Raw genomic sequence first — 25,083 nt, 5'->3', positions numbered from 1 at the left:
CCCTAGGGCTGTAAAAAAGCCCTGCTACTTGGAAATTAGAAGTGAAGCAGATAAGAACCATATCTAAAGGGAGAAAAGAGGCGATCTCTCAATAGGTGGTTGATAGCGGTTTGGGAAACCACCAAGTCAATCAATCAAGGTCACTCTAACCAGAGTGTGCTGTATCCTGGGCGGGGGCACAGGGGGAGAGGGAGGTGTGCATGGACAAAAACAGACCAAGTTGCAGACACGAGTTATGTCTAGAACTCTCCAGTAGAGAGAGTGCTCTGTACTATCAGGTTCTGCTTGGTTGCAGACGTATATCAAACTGGCTATCAGAGCCAGGTGCCTTTGACAATTAAGGTCACCCAGCCAGCCTGGCTGTTATGCCATGATTCCCAAGGCAGCCTCCTGATAATCATGTGGTTCTGCACTTCCCTGCAGAGAGGGAATCCACTGATTGAACTACCTAAATAAGGATTCTGATCCAATTACCAGTTCTATTTCTCAGCGTAAATGAATTACTTATCACACCAGACCTGAACTGTGGTCACCTCAGCCCCTGGGGTGACCTGTTAGGGCGGCCTTCATGCTTCCTTTACATCTTGAGAATAGAAAACTCGGCACTGTGCAAGAGCTTAAACTAGAAGTTGGGTGACCAGGTCTGGTTGAGGCTCTGTGCCCTCTAGACTTCAGTTTCCCCATCAATACAAGGAACGTGTGGACATAACTGATAAATTACACAGTTTCACGTTCTAACATTCCAGTATCCCGGGAGAGCTAGGTCCTGTGCAGAACGCTGCCAGGCCAAACTCCCAGGTCCTCTGAGCGGAACTCTTGATGTTTTGGGGGACACGATGGGTTTGAGGCCACCTCGGCCACGCTTGCGAAGCCTCTGGGATACGTGTTTCCAGCAGGAGGGAAGGGAGGGCGAGGAAAGAAAAACGAGGACGCGAATTCTACCCAGACAACTAGAATCCTGAGATAAGGCCAAGAAGCCTCCACAGCTACGTGGACTGGGAGGAACTGCAAGGTGCCACTCAAGAGCTGAAAGCCTGCTAAATGGCTACTCACCAAAGGGAGGGGCGGGGCGGAATCTGGAAGAGCCAATCATAAACAATAAATCCAGTTTTGTAGTGAGGTAGCCGAGTTCTGACTGGGGTGACCACCGAGAGAAGGCGGGGCAGGATTGCAGAAAGACCATCCGAAACCCGATCTCGGAATTTCTGTTCGCAGCCTCTTAGGCAGGCCGGGGACGGGGCTGAAATAGCCCAGGTCGGCCTGGACGGGCCTCGCCTTCCAAGAGTCTGCGCTGATTGGCGGCGGTGGGATCTCGAGGAGCCAATCAGAAGTCAGGACTCTCGGTCCCGGACGAGGGGCGGATCCAGGAGCTGTGAGTCAGGCGAGACCTCCGATGTAGAGCGCAGGACTGCGGCTAGAGTCCCTGGCTGCTGGAGAGCGGGAGTCACCTCAGGACCTCGGGTCGTTGCGGGTGAGCTGGGTGGGGAAAGCAGAGACGAACCCCAGAACCCTCTGGGAGGCTGGCCCAGAGAGCAGGGAGGCTTGCTGCAAGTCGGGCCAGGAGTCATGAGCCTCGGGCTTCTCCGGTCCTTGATCCACGTCAGACTCGCTGCGTAGGTGATGCGCAAGTCACCTTCCTCCCTGGATCGCACCTGTAACCCAGAAGGGCTGGGTTGAGATCCCAGAATTGGGGCGAGGGACCCGAGAAGCCATCTGGTCCAACCCTGCCAGACCTGTGTGGAGACCCTGACAGAGGGGAGGTACGGCGCCTGGCACTCACGGCCAGGTGTCTGGTGGGAACAATTTCTAGGGCTCGACTGGACCTCACTAACGTAATAACGCTCTGAACTTGTGCGTCCTCCTCCTCCCTTATTTTCCTGACTCTTCTGCAGCCCGCTCGCCCACCACTCTTTCCCTCTCACCCAGAAGGAAGACACTCACAGCACCCGTTGTTGTTGTCTGAAAGACTACAGATTCTAGTTTCCCTGCCTTTCTGTTTCCTGATCCCCTTTGAGGGTAAACGGCCCCATAAGCCTATTGAGTAAAGGCAACCCTCCTTTCGTTAGTTCCTCTGATATTTAATAAGACTCTGGGCTAGAGTCTGGGCTGGGGATACAGAGATTTACTGGGTATAATCCTTGCTCTCCAACCCTGGAAGGACATAGAAAGAATTGCAGGTCAAGAAGGGCAATTTGGAAGACATGCTAAGGTAGAATTTACTAGACTTGGTAACACTTTGAGAGTGAGGGAGGGGAATCAAGAATGACTCCTGTTTCTTTTCTGGCATACTTTACACAAAGTGCAGAGTTTAAGGTCCAGCTCCCCTGGTTGTAGGACAAAGGTTTCGAGATTCTGGCATAAGCCCTGGAGTTGGAAAACATTTGCTTGCTGAGTGCTTTCTCAGAAGCCAAGTGAAACACTGTTGGCAGGAAATACAGATCAACTACCTACAGGATTTGAGGTCCCTTCTTTGCCCCCTCCACCCATACAAAAGACATTTGGTTAAGACAGACATCTCTTAACATATTTCTCTGTATTTACTTACTTACAGCAGCTGACTTGATCTGTGTCATTAGTTCCATAATTTGGAGTCTTTGTAGACAGAGAAAAAAAGGCAAATTTAAGCTCAAAAAGAAAGAACTTTAGAAAGAGAATGTTAGCACTAGAAGGGATTTTTAGGGATGACCTAGTCCAACTCCCTTTTAGAGGAGATGTGAATAGTCCAAAATTTCAGAGGCTAGGTATAAAATATGTTTTATTTCTCCCAGCAGAGCAACTCTTTTCTTCATTTAAAAAAAAATTGTGGTAAAATACACTTAACCAGCACAACTTTTTCTTATACCAGGCTGTCTTTTGATGGCTAGAGCTGCCAACATTGCTTTACATTGCTTTAGAAAACAAGGGCGCTTCATGTAGAGGCTTAACAAACCCCATTCAAGAATGTTATAGAAACATTTTCTATACTGGAAGGCAGATTGGCCTTCACTAACTGCCTCTAAGGGTCCTTCCAACTTTAAGTATTTATAATTCATATCAAATTCAGAATTATCCTGACAACTTTAATGCTTTAGGATTTGAAAAATTACTCCAGGATTTCATCTTGAATTTAAAGCTTTAGTTCATATTACATTCTGAATATGGGCCTTACACCTGTTTATAAATCTCCAGAAGGAATGTTAAAATCCCATGTGAAGTCTTAAGCCCATATACAATGTGACGGGATATATTGGTTCCCAGAAGTTTCAGGTGCAAAGATGGTTTCAAACCCCATTTAGACTTTGTCACATGTCTTTAGTAAACAAAATCTGAACGACTTAATTTGCTTCTGAAAGCAAATGCACTGGTCAGAAAGCAGACATGAGAAGCAATTGGCAAGAATGCAATAACTATAACAGGTGGTGGAAACCTACAGTGGCACAAGGGGCTATGCAAGTTTAGAGGCAGGAGGAGTCACTTAGGTTAGGAGGATCAGGCAAGGAGGGATGGGGAGGGGACTGGCATTTGGGGTTTATACTCTTATCACTTGAGTCATCAGGCTATAGTCTTGGGGCTGAGTCAGGGAGGGGGTCATATAGGAGAGCCCTAGTGTACCTCCCTGAATTTTATCCCTTTCCCTTCACTGGAATAAGTTGGACTTTGGCTGTCATAGATCTGAAGTGATTAGACATTAACAGGCATATGCTCTGATTTGGGGAGCTGTGAGAAAGTCCTAAGACCCACCCCACCACCTGTCCTAGCCAGTCTCTCACAAAGCCTTTTTTTTTTTAAGGTAAAATTTATATACAGTGACATTCACAGATCTTGCTCTGACCTAAGTTTTAAGCTAAGTTTTGACAAATGTTTACACCCATGTAACCAAAGCCTAGTCAAGATACAGAACATTTGCCTCCCAGAAAGTTGTTCCCTCATGCCACCTTCTTGCCAGAAGCAACAGCTGTTCTGATTTCTATCAACAAGAGCTGTTTATGAGATTCTTTTTATATAACATTACATCCTTTGAACAGCAATCTAAATTGCACCCTAAAATGCAACCCATCCCCAAGATGTTATTAATTATTTACAATTTACTATGAAGGAAGGATTGGAATAAAACTATTTTGGGAAAAGGGGGAAGCGAGATTGCAAGGATCTTAAATATTTGGGTCCTAAAGGATATTCAGAAGCCTTACATTGCCTTCTATATATATATATATATATATATATATATATATATATATATATATATATATATATATATATACTCAGGAAATATGCCAAGTATGTGCAGCAGAGGGTGGCATTATCAAGGGGAAGAAAACAGTCTCCCCCATCCTATATATCCAACTCATATTTACTAACTCAATTCAAATCCATCTTCTCAAGAATATCCTTAGGCTGTAGTAATTTCTGTCTCCCCTGAATTTCTACCACAGTTTTTGTAGATATTAATTTCATAGGTCATAAACTCAGAAGCACCTTTACTTTTTGTAAGCAACCTTAATTTTTATTTTAAGCCCCTATTCTGCTTAACAGTAGAAATTTTATTCTTTACAATTTAAGGTAAACTCAGTCACTTCAGTGATAATTCAGTCATTTCAGGTTTATACTCAATTCAGTGTTTTCTTGGCATTCTATCAGTTTATCACTTACTGCCTTATAACTTGTTTTGAACAGCTTTTATGTTTTTTTATTATTTGGGATATCTGTGACTCTGAGTTGACTTTTCAGAGCCCTCTAAGTGCATTTCCTGTCTCCCACAGCACTTCACGTGATGCTTTGCACATCAGTACACCCTTCAAAGTATGTGCAATAAGCTAGATGATGACCTTTATAATTTAACACAGAAAAGTAAGATCACTGTATTTGAATTTATATTTTAAACCAAAACTGATGGTAATATAGTCCAAAGTACATAATTATGGATTAGGAGTCTAGAGTGCTGAGTTCTCACTGTAACTTTATATGTAACTTTGGGCAAGACACTTAACCTCTCAGGACCTAACTTACCCCTTTAAATGAAGTTCATGGTACTGGGAGGGGTGGAGGAATTGGTGATACCGAGGTGCTTTCCTGGTCTTCATTCTGTCCCTGGAAACATACCTTTTGCTTGCGAGGTGAGTTTAGAAATCATTTATGGTACAGGGATTTTTATTCACTGCTTTTTTATCTCATACACTCATTTGATTTTTTTAACTTTATGAGTGAAAATTCATAATCAAGAGAAGTACAGAATCAGTACTGGGAAACATTATTGGTCTGTCTTAAGAAAAATATTTTAAATAAGTATATTCATTATATGTCCCCTTTCTAGTTTATTTGTTTGGGTTTTTTTTTTCCGTAGAAATAATGTCAAGTGGAGATGGTCAGCAATCACAGGCTCTTACCAAACCCACTTTCAGTGAGGTACAAGCCTCTGCATTAGTGGAATCGGTATTTGGATTAAAAGTTTCCAAGATCCAGCCACTTCCTAGCTATGATGACCAAAACTTTCATGTATGCATTTCAAGAACCAAAGACACTACAGATGGCCCAAACGAGTATGTCCTCAAAATAAGCAACAGCGAGTCAAGCAAAACTCCAGACCTGATTGAAGTGCAGAGTCACATCATCATATTTCTGAGAGCGGCTGGATTTCCAACGGCCTCCGTGTGTCGTACTAAAGGAGACAACATAACCTCTCTCATGTCAGTAGGTACGAGACTACCACTGGTCGTCACCTGTCCATGTGCATTACTGCATTTTGGCTACAAGTAGAAATATCAAGAACAGGTACGTCATTCCAAGTGTAGACAGGGTTACTTTTTCAGCAGTTGGGAGAAGCCACAGCATCACCCAAGTAGAGACTGGGGCGGATCTGATGGATGAACAACTAAAGGGACATGTGGAAACTAAGGGAACTTTTATTTTTAATTAGGAAAATAATTAAATATTTTTATTCATCAGATCAGCTGTATATTTCAGTGCTGTGATCTTGTAGAAAGAACACAGAATCAGGAATTTTAGATCCCAGCTCTGTAATTACTGTACATGTGACCTTGGGTGCACAACTTAAATTCTTAAGGAACCCTCATCTGTGAAACTTGGTTCCTCTCAATTCTAAATGCTAAGATGTATCTTTTTTTTTTAAAGGTGTATCTAATAGAGTTCTCCAAGCAGCAGTTTGTCCCTAAAGAAGCCTGTGATTCTGAAACACTCATTTCTTTATCATACCTTCCTCGATTTTAAATTTATAAAAAATGTTTTTTAGGCCTTCACTTACCAGAGCAGGTGATTTCTGTTTAGAGCTAAGGCCAGCAGACTTGGGGCCACAGTTATGTTAGTATGTAAATGGCTGGTCCCAATGTTCTAATGTCTGTCTGTTGTACCTGCTTGCTTGATCCATTCAGCCCTGCTTCACAGAATCCTGCTGACTTGTCCTAGGTTAGCGTGTTTTTTCTCTTGTTCTGTATTATTCTTTGCAATAGTAATTGGAAAGGCAGAATAGCTTCTACTCTTTTTTTTTTTTTCAAGAATAATTGACAGGATATATACTTCCATCCGTCTAGATAGCGGCTCTGAAATCAAAAGCTACTTGGTGAGGCTGCTGACTTATCTCCCAGGAAGACCTATAGCTGAGATTCCCATCAGCCCCCAGCTATTATATGAAATTGGAAGGGTAGCTGCCAAATTGGATAAAACACTGGAGGTAAGATTTGAGGTTTTATTTTGCTTATAAGAATTTTTTATTTGTTGGTTTTGATTTATTCTATTTTAAATACACCTAGGGTCAGACTCTCTTTTTATATGGCGCCTCTTAACATGTGTTAGGAAGGAAATAGTGTGGTAGATGCATACATTTTATGACAGTAAAAGATTTCTTTCTGCCCAGGTCTGTACTTTACTAGTGTATTAGCAAGATTACCTACATCTTTAGAAATCCATGGTATTCTTTATGCTGCTCACTGAAAACAGTCTGCATTCACAAATTAAACCCTGAAGTTTTCATCCAGATAAGACGTAGCCAGACCTCTATATGAAGCAATAGCTGCGTTACAAATGGATTGAAATGACTTGTGTTAAGGATGGTGTGGTCCTATAGAAATGGTACCTTGTTTGACAAATATTTTTCCAGACCTACCGAAACATCTTCATTTAATCAACAAATGTTCACTAAGTACCTCTTCTATGGCAGGCACTGCGGGAAAGGTAAAGACTCTCCTGTCCTAGAGGAGTGTGCTCCAGGGGGACAGATAGACACTTTCTTGAAAAAGCAAACCACAGTTTGTATGAGTAAAACACTTCCAGTTACTCACTAAATCCTAGCCAGTCTACCTCTCAAATGTCTCTACAGTCCATCTTCTTCTTTCCATTCCTGCCTTGACTATCCTTCCCTGCATTCAGGTGTTTTTCTCCTTCAATGTATTCTTTATACCAGTTCAGAGTTACTTTTTAAAATTACAGATCTGACTATGTCAGTTCTATAGTTAAAACCTTTCGGTGGCCTCTCACTGACTTCAAAGTAAAGGCCAAGGTCCTCCGCGTTCCTTTCAGACGAGGCACTGTGTGGCCTCATCCCTGCCTCTCCCCTGCTCAGTCTCATTGTCCGTGTCTCCCTTTTCATGCTTCTCTTACCACCAGAATAGAACTTCCCGTCATTCCCCGAATGTGCCTTTCTGTTTCATGCATCTGCGCCTTTGCATATGCCATCTTCTCAACCAGTAATACATTTTCCCCTGCTCTGCAAAATTCCTACTTATCCTTCAACACACAGCTCAGGCACCACCTCCTCTGTGAAATCTTCCCTGGACCCTTCTTTCTCTTCCCAGGCTGTACGAAGAGGATCACTTCCTTCTCTTTGCTTCATCGGAACTTGTACATCTTGTCAGCCCATATGATTTGGTGGGTTGACTGGCCTCTCTGCTCTTCTTGGTGTTAACTGGGGTCACTCATGCAGCTATATTCACCTGGGAGTTCAGCTGCGGTGCTTCAGATCCTCTCCATGTGTCCTCTTCTCTTCACCTGGTGTCTCATCCTCCAGGATGGCCTTGAGCATCCTTACAACACAGCTGCTGGCTTCCAAGAGAGAGTGCCAAGAGGACAAGCCCCAGTGTACAAATGCTTATCAAGCCTCTGCTTGAATCATGCTAGCTCATATTCCATTGGCCAAAACAAGTGACATGTCTAATCCCAAAGTCAACCGGGAGAAGCTGCATAAGGGCATGCACACCAGGAGGCATTGTTCATAGGGAGCCATGAGGGTAACAGTCTATCATGTATGATGTTGTAATTTTGTTGCTTGTGCTTCCTGTTACATATGCTACATAAGAAGAAATGACCTTCTTAAGAAATTGGTCTACATCTTAATTACTCGTCTTTTATCCTTCATGTCTAGCAATGTCAAACACATAGTAGGTATTCAAGGAGGGCTTCATAAAAAAAAATTTTTAACTAAAAAAAAAACTTTTGAGCTAGTTCTTAAAAGTTTCAAATCCATCAGTCAGTCAGAGAAAAGGAGGAAGGGTGCTCAGTGAAAGGAAAGAGCATGAAAAAATCATGGCAGTACAATGACTATGTTCTAGAACCTCTGAATAATTCACTGTGGCTGGAGTATAGGGGTTAAACCTGAGAGAGACAGAGGATAAAGTTGGAAACATAAGGTGGAGTCAGATTATAAAATATGTTATCATATATGACACTAAGGAGTTTGAATTTTGTCTTATTTGCTTGCTCAGCAGGGAAACTTGGAGGGTTTTAAAACAGGAAAAAAAAATTCTAATTTATAGCCCTCTGAGGGCCAATACGATAGGTAGATTGGCAGAAAGCCAGAATGGAGGCAGGGAATGCATCTAGGAAGCTAATGCAGTAATCAGGAAAAAGCTGATTGAGGGCTTGAACCAAGAAAAGGTTCAAGATATATTTAAGAGACAGAGCCAACCAAATTTGGTGACTGATTTAATGTTAAGGGTGTGAGAGAGGAAAGGACTGAGCAGGACATGGACTGTAGCCTGGGTCTGCTGGGACACAACTCCATTCTAAAGTAGGCAGGGCTCTCCTCTGGTAGCAATCAAGTGGTTGCCTCCACAGCCTGGAACAAAGGACCAGAGGGAGGGGAAGGGGGAAAATATCAGAGATGGGGTCTAGAAAGTGTTGAGATCTGTGGAAGCTGAGGCTTCCTGCCGTACAGGAAAGCAGATCAGCCTCTACGCATTTCACATGTGCTCCATTAGTACCCGGTGGGATCAGCCTGCCTGCTCCCACTCCCTGATTCTGTCCACAATTTTTTTTTCCTATCTGGTTGGTGCTTTAGAGAAAAGAGTAAGGTAGAGCCTTAAGGAGAGTTAAGTGAGAAATGAGACAGGGCTGAGAACACTTTAACAATAAGCTTTAGGAGATTTTTAAAATTCTCTCTACCTTCATAGACTTGATATTTATAGTCTTCTGGGAACGAGGGAAAAATTCTTTGCTACTTTATAGTAGAAGTGTATTTCTTGTAGGCAGCATATACATGACTCTTGCTTTTTTATCCAATCTGATCATCTGTGACCTCCAGTTGGGATGTTTAGACCATTTACATTTAATATGATTTTTTATATGGTTAGGTTTAAGCCTATCATCTTGTTATTTGTTTTCTATTTGTCACATCTATTCTTTATTCTCGAATTTGCTTTTTTTTCTGCCTTCTTTTGGTTCGTGTATTTTTTGTGATTTCATTTAATCTCCTTTGTTGGCTTATAGCTATAACTCTGTTTATTTTAGTGGTTACTTTAGGGTTTATAGAATACATCTTTAACATCACAGTCTATCTTCAAGTTATATCACTTCATGTATGGTATATGCACCTGACATAGTATACTTCTGTTTCTTCCTTCCTGTCCTTATTCTATTGTTGTCATACCTTTTACTTATACATTGTTATTATTTTTGTTTAAACTTTCAATTATCTTCTAAAGAGATTTAATTAGGAAAAAATGATATATTTGCCTATATGGTTACCTTTTCCAGTGCTCTTCATACTTTTTGTAGATCCATATCATTTCCTTCTACCTAAAGGACTTCCTTTAATATTTCTTGCAGTGTGGGGCTGCTGGTAATGAATTTTTTCAGCTTTCTTATGTCTTTGTTTCACCTTCATTTTTGAAAGATGTTTTCATTGGACATAAACTTCTAGGTTGACTGTCTTTTCCAACGTGCTTTAAACACATTGCACTACTTTCTTCTCCTGCATTGTTTCTGACAAGAAATCTGCTGTCAGACGGTTCCTCTGAACGTAATATGTCCTCTGTGTGTGTGTGTGTGTGTGTGTGTGTGTGTGTGTCCTTAAGATTTTCTCTATCTCTACTTTTGAGCAATTTGATCATGATGTGTCTTGGTATAGTTTTGGTCATGTTTCTTGTGCTTGGTGTTCATTGAGCTTCCTTGAGTGGATGCAGTTGAAGCAGTTTGGTGCTTTTGTGTCTTGCTTTCAATACTTGCTGGGTGGGACCAGGGCTGGGTTTAGTCTAGGGACAATTATTTCCCGCTATTAATGCAAGACCCTTCTGAGTTCTCTACCCAATGTCCCATGAACTATGAGTATGATTGGTGGGAACAGGCGCTATTTCTGACCCTGTGTATCCAAGTACTATTCCCTCTAATCCTTTCAGGTGGTTCTTTCCCCAGCATTGAGTAGCTTCCTCATACTCATACACTGATCTGCCAGATTCTCAAAGGGAACATTCTGCAGATCTCTAGAGTGCTCTCTCTCTCTCTGTAGCAACCTGTTTTCTGGTCATCTATCCTGCAAACTCTAGCAGCTTTGGTCTTCCTAGATGCTCTGCCTCCTCAACTCTGAGAGTTCCCTGGGCTCTGCCTGGGTCTTCCCTCCCTGCACTTCCACCTCTATCAAGGCCAAAATCCGAAACAAACTCACCTCGTTTGTTCTCCATCTCTCAGGGATCCCTGTCCTTCATTGCCTGATGTCTAGTAACTTTAAAATTATTGTTTTATATATTTTGTCCAGTGTTGTAACTATTTCAACCAGGAGGGTAAACCCTGTTACTCCCTCTTGGCCAGAAACTGAAATCTATATTACACTCAAAATGTTTAGTATTTATTTACCTTTTTATCCCCAAATAGAAATAACTCTCTTTTCTGATTAAAAGCCCTTTCAGTGACTCATTAAAGAAAGTCAGATAAACATACAAAAAAAATTAAAGTTAATAGTAATCCCATCACCCCAAAATGAGTCACTAACCTATACATTCTGTGAGTCTGAGACCACACTATCCCATAGTTAGTGCTCAGTAAATGTTTGTCAATTGAAAGACTTTTCTCTATGTTGACAATAATTACCATTTCACCTTGTACTCTATTTGTTTATTCAATAGATATTTACTGAGGGTTTGGTTAGTAAATGTTTAAGCATTTCTGTCGTAATAGTTTTCAATTAATTTGGGGCAAATCCATTTGTGGACATCCATTAAAAACATCAATTTCTGAACATTGATATAATTTGGATTGGGGTAGGCTCTCCTAATTAAGTGTACATTTAGGAAATTTTCTTCATATATTACTTTTATTTAGAAAGACCTTTGAACGGATTGGAAGGCTCAGGAAAGTCTCTCTACCATCCTCAGAATCCAATCTACAAAATGAGCTGTTGAGATGAGTGTCTGTTACAGAGGACTTCTTTATTACTGATCTTTCCTTCTACACTACCTGTGGCCTTTATTAATATGCCCGTTGCCATTGAGGTTTCAACTTTTGCTGCTAAATTCTGAAATGGAAAATACAGTTCTCAGGGGGAGATAGCACCACATTATTGCTGACAGTGAGTTCTGCTGTGTAGTTAACCATCTGCCGCTCTGCTGTGCAACTTATCTTAAGTTGTCTCGCAGGGGACAGGGGAGTTATAGAGGAAACCAAGAGAAGCATTCCTCACTAGGTATTATAATGCATTTTATCATGCTTTATTCCCATTGTTCATCCCCTCACCTAACCTCCTCCCATGCCTTTGCAGGTGGTAAGTTTTTAATTTCTGTATAAGTACTAGGAACCACGGAGTCTGCACAAGATACCACACAGGTGCAGAATTTTAATCCCAGGAGTGTGGCAGAGGCTGTGACTGCTCTGCTGGGGATGTGGCTGGGCCATTGAAGCTTCCAGTGGCTGGGCAGGCCTGGGGGACCCGGAGTACAAGGAGCCCAGAGTCCAACGCAGTTCTGGTTATTGCCAGAATTGAGTGTTCACAAGTGAAGGGACCAACTGATCTGTACTGGAATTTGGTTGCTGCTTGGTTCACAAATGGGCTGGAGGTCAATCTTAGGAGATTCATTTAAGTATAAGAAAGAAGAAAATATAGGGTGGGCTTATGAGTATGAGTGTGGTCAGAGCTTCATAGCAGAGAAAACAAGGTGCTTGAGAAATGGGAATTGGTGTGAGAGGTAGAGTGAGGAAGCTGAAAAGAGGTAGGCTTAGATAGGCTAATAAAGGGTAATGATTAACGTCAGAAACTCAGGTTGGTGTGCTAAGGAGCCAAAGGATGGAAAGGCCAGAGAAGCCAGGCACATAAGCTGCAAGGTTCACATTCAATAAACATTTATTTAGAACCTATTATGTATGAAATCTTTATTTCATGTCTTAGTTTATCAACAGATGACTATGAGGTTGGTATTTTTTAAATTTTATTTTTTTGAAGTATAGTTGATTTACAATGTTGTATTAATTTCTGCTGTATAATAAAGTGATTCAGTTATACTTGTGTATATATATATATTCTTTTTCATATTCTTTTCCATTATGGTTTATTACAGGATATTGAATATAGTTCCCTGTGCTATACAGTGGGACCTTGCTGTTTATCTGTCCTGTATATAATAGTTTGCATCTGCTAATCCCAAACTCCCAGTCCTTCCCTCCCCCACCCCCCCTTCGCCTTGGCAACCACAAGTCTGTCCTCTCTATCTGTGAGTCTGTTAATGTTTCATAGATAAGTTCACTTGTGTCATATTTTAGATTCACATGTAAGTAATATCGTATGGTATTTGTCTTTCTCTTTCTGACTTACTTCACTTAATATGATAATATCTAGGTCCATTCATGTTGCTGCAAATGGCATTATTTCTTTCTTTTTATGGCTGAGTAATATTCCATTGTATACATGTATCACATCTTCTTTATCCATTCATCTGTTGATGGACATTTAAGTTACTTCCTAGGTTGGCTTTAGGTTGCATTTAGGTTGGCTATTATAAATAGTGCTGCTATGAACAAAGGGGTGTATGTATCTTTTCAAATTATAGTTTTGTCTGGGTATATGACCCGGAGTGGGATTGCTAGATCATATGGCAACTCTAGTTTTTTGAGGAACCTCCATGCTGTTTTCCATAGTGGCTACACCAATTTACATTCCCTGTGAGGTTTGTATTGATACCTGATCTTACTGTTAAGGAAACTAAGATCTGAGATATTAAGTGATAAAGCCAGTTGAAACCCAGATCTGTCTGATTCCAAGTTCAGATCCCAAGTATTCTTCCCACTACTCCATACCAGAGTGGGATGCACGGGGTAACAGTGCTACCATTTTAGAAACTGACTCGGAGCCTTCCCTGAATGGACAGTTGCTCCATTGCAAACCCAACAAGAGTGTTATATTTTTCCTTCTTTAAAAATAAAAGTAATATATGCACATGGTAAAAATATCAGTACTGAAGCAGTACTGAAAGGTGTAAAATGAACCTTTTTTCTCTCTACCATCATTTTCATTGTTAGTTCCTTTCCAGTCCTACTCCCCAGAAGTCACAACTCCTAACTATTTTCAGTGCTTTCTATGTAGAGTATTTTTGTGATCCACAGTGACATTTAACACAGCAGATGGTCAGGAGATTCAAAACCATGTCATGTGAGGAACAACTGAAGGAACTAGAAAGGTTTACTCTACAGAAGAGACTGAGGGGCAGAAGTGCTGTCTTCAGATATCAGGAGGACAGTCATGTGGGAGAGAACTAATCCTGTTCCCGTGGCCCCAGAGGTCACAGTTGGAACCCATTGCATAGACACTATGGGAGAGGCAGATTTTAGCTCTGCAAAAGAGAGAACACAGAGCCATCTCAATAAGGGTAAAAAGTACCTCCTGCAGGAAGTATTCAAACAGAGGCTACATGACCACTTAGCAAGGACATGATAATGGTAACAGGAGCATCAGGGGGAGGTTTTCAAACTCCAGGTCATGAGAGTGGGTGTTAAAATCAATTTAGAGGAACATTTTTAAAGAAATAGAATAAAGTGAAAAATCTCAGAATACAGCACATGTAAGGTTGTAAGTATTGTTAACAGAAACATTTTTCCCCTAGGTGTGTGTTACCTGTATACCAGGTTGCAATGTAAAACATATTTCTTACTGCAAGTCATGGTCAAAAAAATTTGAAAGCTACTCCACTGGGTGGACACCAAGACCCCTTCAGGCACTCACTGTGTGAAAGAGGTCTGGACTGGAGTCTGCAGACCCGGGTCCTTCCTCAGCCCCATAGTGGCAACTCATCATCCTTCTCTGAACTTCTCTTCATTTGTGCAATGATGGTCAAAGTCATTTAGAACTTTAGATAGAGTGGTCAACATCTAAAGGCCTTTCCAATTCTAGAATTTTCTATGCTAAAAACATTCATTTATTCAACAGATATTGCTTGAGCAGTGCCTTCTATGTGCCAGGCACTGTTCTAGATGTGGGGATACAGTAGTGAACAAAACAGGCCCAAAACAAGCTCCTGACCCTCATGGAGCTTACGTTCTAGCAAGGATAGCAAGGTAAGTAAGGGAATCATGGTGACTGTTAGACAGCATTTTGTGCCAAGTGCTTACAAAGAAAAAATAAGCAGAGAGGAGGGATATGAAATATTGGAGAGAGGGTTGAAATTTTAGATAGAGTGGTCAAGGAGTCCTCCCCCAGAAGTTGATGTTTGAGTAAAGACCTGGTAGAAACGAGGGCATTAGCCATACGGATTCCTGGGGTCCCCAGGAGGAGGAAACAGCAAACGTAAAAGGGTGGGAACGTGCCTGGCATGTTCCTTGAACAGCAGGGAGGCCAGTGTCAGTGTGGTTAGAGGAGAGTGAAAAAAAGTTGTTGAAGATGAAGTCAGAGAGGGAGCAGGGGGCCCAGTGCAGAGTTCTTTAGAGCTGCCTCCATTCCTTTGGTAGGCCGCAGATAGTGACACCTGTCTTTGCCCAGTTGTGAGGATCGGGGAAGATGGGAATGTGTTCTCAAAACTATGAGATCCTCTAGAAATATGATGTTATTACCACTTTGTGGATTAAGGTAAATGGAGCAAGTCAGTGACCATGAGAGAATGCCAGCTCTTTCCCTAAGGCACACCCAGCCCACCCTTTGGAGGGTGCGGACCTCTCCATAGTGGTTGTGCTGTTAAGAGTCTAAGAGGTTCTTTGCTTTTGATTTAGAAATTCCATCACCCAAAGTTAAGTAGTCTTCATCGGGAGAACTTCATCTGGAATCTGAAAAATGTTCCTCTTTTGGAGAAATACCTGTATGCCTTGGGCCAGAATCGGAATCGAGAGATGGTTGAACAGGTTGTTCAGCTGTTCAAGGATGAAGTAATGACCAAATTAAGTCATTTTCGAGAATGTGAGTATTCCCCCATTCAAATCAGTATTTTTCTTGATTTTTAAATTGTCAAATTTCAAACCATCAGCAAAGTATGGAGGTACAACTTAGCTTTATCAAATCTTAAAACTTTGTCAGATTTGCTCCTGTTGCTTTTAAAGAATAATACTTTCACTTCCCTTAAAATTGCTACATTTGAAGCCCCCACTAATCCCTTAAAATTGCTACATTTGAAGCCCCCTCTAAACTTTACATGATTCTACCTCTCCTCTCCCTACTAAATTTGCATACATGTTTAATATTACTACATATGTAGTAATTCATAAATTATATTTATGAATTCATAAATTGTATGTATTCATAAATTACCTACAGTAGTATTTTGCATGCTTTCAAACTTTAGATAAATGGCATCACACTGTATATTATCATTCTACAACCTGCTTTTTTATTCAACATTGTTTTTCAGATTGATCCATTTAATATGTGTAGTTCTAGTTCATTTAGTTGGTTAGCTTTAAACTGCTGAATAATATTCCATTGTGTGTGTGTGTGTGTGTGTTCCATAATTTATTTTAATGTAATATTTTTGGGTCTATCCTCTTGTTAATGGAATTTTAGTTGGTTCCTTTTTTTTTTTTTCTGTATAAATGATGCTGCAATGAGCGTGCTAGGGCATAACTCCTTATGCACATGCACAACAATTTTTTTTTTTTTAACTTTTTGGGTTTATTTATTTATTTATTTATTTATTTATTTATTTATGGCTGTGTTGGGTCTTCGTTTCTGTGCGAGGGCTTTCTCTAGTTGCAGCAAGTGGGGGCCACTCTTCATCGTGGTGCGCGGGCCTCTCACTGTCGCGGCCTCTCTTGTTGCGGAGCACAGGCTCCAGACGCGCAGGCTCAGTAATTGTGGCTCACGGGCCTAGTTGCTCCGTGGCATGTGGGATCTTCCCAGACCAGGGCTCGAACCCGTGTCCCCTGCATTGGCAGGCAGATTCTCAACCACTGCGCCACCAGGGAAGCCCAACAATTTCTTTAGTGTGTAACAAATCTTCTGACCCAGAATGAAGTACTGGTCAAAAGGCAAGGAACTGAGGAGGCATTTCTAGCAAAGCCAAGGATAGGCTTTGCACATCCTTTTTGTCCTCTGCTTTCTGTAATAGTCAGCTTAGGCTGCCATTAAAAAAACACAAAAGACTGGGTGGCTTAAACAACAGAAATGTGTTTCTCATAGCTCTGGAGACTAGATGTCTGAGATCAGGGTGCCAGCACGGTCAGGTTCTAGTAAGGACTCTCTTCTCTCTGTGTCCTCCTCACATGGTGGAGAGAGAGCCAGCAAGCTCTCCAGTATCTCTTCTCATGAAGATACTAATCCCATCATGAAGGCCCCACCCTCAGGACCTCCCCTAAACCTAATTATTTCCCAAAGGCCTCATCTCCCAATACCATTGCACTGAGGGTTAGGGCTTCAACATATGATTTGCAGGAACTCGGTGTGGGGGTGTGAGCGGGCATAGTTCAGTCCAATAGCACTTACTTTGTGTAAACACAATATGGTTAAAAAAAAAAAAAAAGGAGTTGATTTTTTTCCCCCTCAAACCTGTTTCCCCCTCCCAGTCATCTTCATCCCGTTAAAATAGTACCCACCATTCGCTTAGTTTATCTGACCAAAAACTTACAAGTCATCAGCTTGACTTTGTTCTTTCTCCCACACTTCACATCCAGTCAAATTCTATCAGTTCTAACTTCAAAGAATACCCTACTTCTAACCCTGTTCCCCACATTTACTACTACCACTTGGTCCAAAATACCATCATTTCTCAAATGGATTATTGCTGTAGCCTCCTAACTGGTCTCCCTGTCCCATCTGCCTCCCTGCAGTATATATTCACTTGTGTCTTCCCTTTTTTTTTTTTTTTTTCTTAATATTACTTCTGTAAGATTATCCACGTTGTTGCATGTGGCTATAGCTTATTTTAACTTTTATTACTGTAGAGTATGCGATTCATAAATATACCACACTTTAGCTATTCTACTCTTCAAAGATATTTGAGTTCTTTCCAGTTTTGGTCTGTTAAGAACAGTGCTCTGTGAATATTCTTGTGTCTCTTGGTATACATGTTCATGAGTTCTTTGGGTATATGACTTCATGATCTCAGGGGTAGGATTGCTAAGTCATAGTTCATGTCCATTTTCAGCTTCAGAGATAATGCCAAACAAGGTGGCATTATTAATGCCAAGGTGGTTGTATGACTTTGTACCACTACTAGCAGAGAATAAAATTTATATTCCTCTACAACCTTGGTACTATCAGACTTTAATTTTTGCCAATCTGATGTGTGTGTAATGGTTGCTTATTGTGGTTTTAATATACATTTCCCAATTATTGGCCATTTGGATATATTCTTTTGTGAAGTGCCTTTTCAAGTCTTTTGCTTGTTTTTCTATTGGGATTTTTTTCTCATTGATTTTAGAAGTTCAAAATATTTTCTGGATACAAGCCCCTGGTTGGTTATATGTGTTACAGATATCTTGTTCCATTCTGTGGCTTGTCTTTTCACTCTCTTCATGATATGTTTTGATGAATAATCCTTAATTTATTGGTTTCAAATATATCAATCTCTTACCTCAAGGTTAGTGTTTTCTGAAAAAAATTTTCCCTACCTGTGGTCATGAGATATTACCCTATATTATCTTCCTAAAGTTTTAGTTTTTTGCCTTTCATAATAGGCCTATAATCCATCTGGAATTTATTTTTATATATGGTGTGAATTTTTCTTATGGCTGATAAATTTTCTCACCAACATTTATTGAAAAGCCATGTTTTTCCTTTTGTTTTCCAGTACTACCTCTGTTGTAAATCAAATATGTCTTTGGACTCTATTTTACTCTATTGGTCTATTTGTCAGTCTCTGCACCCATACCACACTGTGTATCAGCTAGGCTAGGTCATGCTGCAGTAACAAATAACCCCCAAATTCTTGTGGACTATAATAACAAAGGTTTAGTTCCAACTCAAGCTGCAGGTCTGTCATGGATTGACTAGGGCTCTGTGTTTTCTCACTTTGGGATTTAGACTGATGGAACTTTCACCAACTGGAATGTTGCTATGGGGAAAGAAAATGTAGTAAATTGTACACTGGATCTTAAAGCTTCTGCCCTGAAGTGATATCATTTCTGTTCATATGTAAGGGACCAAAAAAAGCTGCACGGCTGCATACAGCTTTTGGGGAAGCAGGGAATTGCAACCCAGCATGTTCCTAGAAGGAAGATAACTGGAATATTTTTGAGCATCCCTAAAGATTACCGTAGTATCTTAATTTCTTTAACTTTTAAAGTCTTCATATCTGGTAGAACATGTCCTCCCGCCTTCTTGTTCTTCTATAAGAGGGTCTTGAGTATTTTTGGTCCTTTACATTTCCATATCAATTTTGGAATCAGCATGTCATGTTTAAAGACAAATTTTGTTGAGATTTTGGCTAGATTTTGGCTAGAATTGAATCTATATACACATTTGGAGAAAATGGGTATATATATTTATATTATAAGATTGAGTAAGATAATCCGTGAACATTGGTCTACCTCTCCATTGATATAGATCAATAAAAGATATATATGATGAAATTTTTGATTATCCTTTTACTGTTGACTTCTACTGTAATTGCATTATGGTCAGAGAACATATTTTGTATCAGTGCTGTCGAGTAGAATTTTCTTCAATGATGGAAATGTTCTGTATTTGTGATGTCTAACACACTAGCTTTTGTGTGGCTACTGAGCACTTGAATGACTAGTGCAACTAAGGATTTTTTATTTTATTTAATCTTAATGAATTTAAATGGTAACTTATGGCAAGTGGCTATTATGTGGGACAGAGCAGCTCTATATGAGTTCATTACTCTGAAATTTGTTAAGATTTACTTTATAATGAAGCATTTGGTAATTTTTTAAAAATGTTCCCTGTGTGCTAAAAAGAATTTATTCAGTAGATGCTGGGTACAGAGTTATGTATATGTCCAGTAGGTCAAATTTGTTAATCATGTTGTTTAAGTTTTCTATACTATTGAGTTATCTTTTTGTCTGCTTGTTCTAATAATTATTAAGAAAAGTATATTTAAAATCTCCCAGTCTGATTGTGGATTGTCTATTTTTATTTGTATTTCTGTCAAATTTTGCTTTATATATTTCAAGGCAACATGCATATAAAATTTGAATTGTTGTCTTACTAGGAAATTGTATCTTTTATCAATATAAAGTAGCCTTCTTTATCTCTGCCATTGTTTTCTGCCTTAATGTCTACTCCATCTGACATTATATAGCTATCCCATCATATTTTGTTCTCTTGATTTTTTTCTCTTTTCCATTTTTTATTTTCCTTTTCCCCCTTCTTTTGAGTGAATTGTTTTTGTGCTAATTATTTTTGCCTTTTTTTTTTTCTCTCTCTCCAGCAGTTTGAAAATTATATACTCTCTATTCTTTGAATGATTACCTTAGGAATTCTAACATGCGACTTTATCAAAGTCTGATATTATTCAAGACAATACAAGGACCTTAAAATACTTTCATTCCATTTCTCTCTTTCCTGACTCATATGCTGCTGTTTTAGTAAACTTTAATTCTATATTTTTACCACAAAAGACATTATCATTTTTGTTTTAGAGTCTAGTTTATTTAGATTTACTTATTTGTTCCCTTTTAATCTTCCAGCACCCCAAACCTTCTGTCTGGAGTTATTTTATTCCTGCCTGAAATACAACCTTCTGAATTTCCTTTAATGCAGTTCTCTAATGGTGAACTCTCTCTGATTTTGTCTGAAAATGTTTTTTATTTTGTCTTCGTTCCTGAAGGAGATTTTCACAGCCTATAGAATTTTAGATTTCATGGGTTTAGAATTTTAGAATTCCACTGTCTTCTAGCTTCCATTGCTGCTGAGAGGCCAGCTGTCAGTCTGTTGCTGTTGTCTTTTTCTCCTTTGGGATGCTTTTCAGATGTTTTCTTAAAATAATTTTCTTTCTTGATCTACTCAGGTTTCTCAAATCTGTGTGTGGACATGGTCTTTCATCATTTATGGAAAATTCTTGCCTCTGCACCTTTCTCTCTTTCTTCTCCTTTTGAGAATCCAATTAAGCTCATGTTAGACCTTCTCACTGAATCCTCTATGTATATTACCTTCTCGTGTGTGTGTGTGTGTGTGTGTGTGTTAATCTTTTTCTCTGCCCGTGCTGCATTTTCGACAATTTTCTAGTTTATCGATTCTCTCTTTAGCTATGTCTAAACTCTTAAACCCAACCATTGTGTTTTTAATTTTTTCATTGTGTTTTTCAGTTTTAGAAGTTCTTCTTGATTATTTTTCTAGAGTAACTGCCTTGTGGCCAGAGAACATACTCTATATCAGCACACAGGGAAATAAGGTACCATGAGCAAGAACAAGAAACTGACTATAGACACTGAACCAAAGACTTCAGTAACTACAATGATCAGGCACAGAATATAGTCACACAGCAGCCTGGTTTGGCATTTGGTTTCAAGGCTATATTTTGTCCTTCTGCCTCTTTGGACCTGCAGTAGTCTAAACAATGGGTTGTAGCAGATTTTGTCATCCTTTTAAGAGTTGGGAAGCCCTCATCACTGCCTCCAGCTTCATGTGGTGAGTCTGTTTCCCAACCAGCAGGTAGCATTTTAAGTTCCTTCTCCCAAAGGGGGAAAGCACACTGCTGATCTGGAACACAATAGACCAACCTGTGGCTTTATTCCTGCTCACTGCCCTGCTTGTGCTTGGCATTTCTATTCTGTTTTTAGTGTATAAATCTATCTTTGTTTTGAGGCTGACTGTATATTTATTGTTTTCTCTTTTTACTTTTATCATTGCTATGTATATTGGGGTTATCAAAGAATGAATTCAGTCTGCCATCTGGATCAGAACTCTTTCTTTTCTTTTGTTAATTCTCAAATTCAACAAATTTTGTCATTTTATTCCAAGCATTAAGTCGCTGTATCATTTCTTAATAGGCCATTGGACATGTGAAGAGAAGCAACAAAATGAGAGAGGTTCTTGCATGTACAGATTGCATTAGTGAAGTAACATTTCATTGATTCTAAAACGCCATTTGACTGTACAAGATATCCAATTACTTTATGAACCTCTAGGAAGAAAAAATATTGCCAGTGAAACTATGACATGGCATCAATTGTATGATGAACCCCAATATCAGAAGCATGTAGTTTACAGTAATATTCATTGCTTTTACAGGCCACCAACTGTGCCATATCATTTAACATGAATTACACAATACTAACTCATATAGAAGAAATCAGCATTATATTTAGAAGCTAATATTGTGGACTTTATATCATGTACTTATTATAAAGTACATGACTCACTGCTTCAGTAGGCATGGACATCCCCATCTCCTCCTAATCCTCACTCAGAGGTTTATTTATTTATTTATTTATTTATTAATTTATTTTTGGCTGCGTTGGGTATTTGTTGCTGCATGCAGGCTTTCTCTAGTTGCGGCGAGCAGGGGCTACTCTTCGTTGCAGTGTGTGGGCTTCTCATTGCGGTGGCTTCTCTTGTTGTGGAGCACGAGCTCTAGGCGTGCAGGCTTCAGTAGTTGTGGCACAGGCTCAGTAGTTGTGGCGCACGGACTTAGTTGCTCCGTGGCATCTTCCTGGACCAGGGCTCGAACCCATGTCCCCTGCATTGGCAGGCGGATTCTTAACCACTGCACCACAAGGGAAGTCCCCTCACTCAGTAGTTTAAATCAGTGCTTCTCAAACTATCCATGGTAAAAGTTTGGGTTTTTGTCCCAACCCACTGCAGCCTGATACATGGCCCTACTGTTCAAGATTAGTTCACGACTCACACCACATATGACTTACCATGCACATTTGACAACACCCAAACTGGCCTATACTGTTAATGAGATAAGGCCCCTGTCATACTCTTTGATGAAAAATCACTATGAAATTATCTAAACAGTCTCAATTTCTGTTTTTATTTCATGCAGACTAATAACAGTTTGTGGGCCAGCACTAGCCACAGGCCCCCCACTTCAAGTGGTACTGACTTAAAATAACATCACCTTTTCCAGTAATCAAAAGACTGGGGACATTCAGAATTACCTTGTCATCAGAAATTTCTTTTAGAAATCCTAGGTTAAAATAAAGGCACATCTGGTTCATTCCAGGACTCTTTGCTTCTTATAATAATATGAATACACACACACACACACGTAGATGTGTGTGTATGTGTGTGTATACAGTTATTTTCCCTTTACTTGGCTCATAGCCAAAATCAGGTGTTCACAATGACTACAGTCTCCATCTTCTGGCCTTGTATTGATGAGAAGTAAAAGCAAAAAACAACCACCAAAATTAACTGCTTTTATCCTTTTCAGAGGAAATTATTTTATTTCAAGAAAAAGAGGGATTAGCTCTTTATCTCTGACTGCTTATCAAATTATCTGAATGTCCATACCTGAGGAAGAGAAAAGGAAAGAGAATGAACTAGGGTATTGAACAACTGTTTTTACTTGGCTTGATTTTTCTCCTTTCAGGTATCAATCATGGAGATCTTAACGACCATAACATTTTAATAGAGTCCAGCAAGTCAGCCTTTGGAGATGCTGTATATCAAGTGTCTGGGATTTTAGATTTTGATGACATGAGCTATGGCTACTATGTGTTTGAAGTGGCAATCACCATCATGTACATGATGATTGAAAGCAAGACTCCTATACAAGTAGGAGGTCATGTCCTTGCAGGGTTTGAAAGTGTAGTCCCACTGACACCTGTGGAGAGGGGTGCTTTGTTTCTACTTGTATGCAGTCGTTTTTGTCAGTCACTTGTCTTAGCTGCACACTCTTGCCAGCTATACCCAGAGAACGAAGAGTACCTCATGATTACTGCAAAAACTGGGTGGAAGCACTTGCAGCAAATGTTTGACATGGGTCAGAAAGCCGTAGAAGAAATCTGGTTTGAAACTGCCAAGTCCTATGAATCTGGGATCTCCATGTGACCAGATAAAAATTCACACTAACTTGGGTAATTAAAAACAAATAGGACCAAATCTAATTCCATAAAGGGTTTCCCTGCATAGTTAAAGATGAATTGATGAAACATTGCAATGCACATGAAACCACTAAGGTCTTCTAGCAATTTCATGACCATTTTTTAAACCTAAGAAAGTACTACATGAACAAGCATGTCTTTCTATGGGTCTCACTTGCCTTGTGTATCAAATGTGTAGAGTGATATTCTGAATCAGATAATCTCTCAAGGTCTGTTGCAGCCCTGAGATCAATGATTTTTTTAAACTTTGAAAGGAATATATATGTATAGACATATTCACATATTTTAAATAAGTGGATGTAACACGCAGACCTAGTTAACATATCACCAACTCTATGAAGCCTTCTCCCATCTCTTTGTTGTCCAGAATCCCATTGTACCCTGTCTTCTGTATGGCACATCACTTGGTATCATGGATGATGGCTGTGTAGTCATCTAGCCTAAGAGCTATTTCAGGGCAAAAACTATGTAAAACTTTTTTTGTCTTTCATCCCTTCTTACACCTGGTATAGTGTCTTTCCCATGGTCTTTAAAAATATTTACAAAATTAATGTATCCTAGAAGAAAGGCTGGAGAAAATAAGGCACACATAATGCCTTAGGAGGAAACACAGATGGTATTCATAAGAGAAAGCTTTAACTTGTTTGAGAGAGCAGTTGAAACTGTAACTCCACAGATAGATGCCAGAACTCACTGGAACTTCAAGGAAGCAAATAACACACCCAGGCAAGGCCACTAACTCCTGAAGTACTGAAATAGTTTTCACATCGATACTAAGAAAGACCCTAAGCGGATATTTTTAAATTCTCTACAATTTATGTTTCTTTTCGTATGAATATGTAATATTGAAGAACATAGCTCACATGTACTTGACTTTAATCATACCACTGTATTTCCTTCACTGATTTCTCTTCATGTCCCCCTTAGTATGATATAGTAAATAGCTGTTTACTTCTTGTCATTTTAACCCTCCATTCTCTACAGATGACTCAAGTCTAGAACCCTGGCCATTCAAACACCTTCTCAGTAGTTATCTCTTTTAATATAAATGAGAACACATTGATTCTGTATCTCTCCATCTAATGACCTACCTATAGAGCTATCTATACTCCCCAAACTAGGTCTCTCTCTGAATTTTCTTGTATCATTCTTATATTCACCTTTAACTTCTCTGCACCTCAATTTCCTTATCATCTGTAAAGGTGAAGTAGTACCTATCTTATAGTGCCTGTAGTACCTCATAGAGTTAGTTGTGAGGATTTCTTAGAAATTAATGCAAAGTTCTTAGCACAGGGCTTGGCACATAGAAAAGACTTAATAAATACTTACTAAATGAATGAACCAGGTTACCCAAACCCAAAATATTGGAGAAGTTTTCTTTTTGCCTCTCTCATATCCAATCAGTGGTCTGATTCTTAGGAATCAGAATTTTAGATCAGTAAACGATGATCAAATCCC

At 39.7% G+C, this 25,083-nt stretch overlaps 1 protein-coding gene across 2 annotated transcripts; it reads left to right on the top strand.

Annotated features, from left to right (window-relative positions):
- Nucleotides 1–1,213: 1,213 nt before the first annotated feature.
- Nucleotides 1,214–24,478, top strand: HYKK (hydroxylysine kinase). 2 transcript variants are annotated; one of them, XM_068556375.1, is made up of 5 exons: nucleotides 1,214–1,372; nucleotides 5,321–5,671; nucleotides 6,525–6,664; nucleotides 15,388–15,571; nucleotides 23,112–24,478. In XM_068556375.1, exons 2-5 carry the CDS (start codon nucleotides 5,326–5,328, stop codon nucleotides 23,570–23,572), a joined length of 1,131 nt encoding a protein of 376 aa, XP_068412476.1. In that variant the 5' UTR covers nucleotides 1,214–1,372; nucleotides 5,321–5,325; the 3' UTR covers nucleotides 23,573–24,478. The 2 variants fall into 2 exon arrangements, with proteins under 2 accessions (XP_068412476.1, XP_068412468.1); XM_068556367.1 differs by having other exon boundaries at nucleotides 1,215–1,471.
- Nucleotides 24,479–25,083: the final 605 nt, after the last annotated feature.

Source organism: Eschrichtius robustus, chromosome 1 (assembly GCF_028021215.1).
Source record: "Eschrichtius robustus isolate mEscRob2 chromosome 1, mEscRob2.pri, whole genome shotgun sequence".
Lineage (NCBI taxonomy): Eukaryota > Metazoa > Chordata > Mammalia > Artiodactyla > Eschrichtiidae > Eschrichtius > Eschrichtius robustus.
Note: the sequence above shows the minus strand (reverse complement) of the source record. Positions and strands in the feature narration are given on the sequence as shown.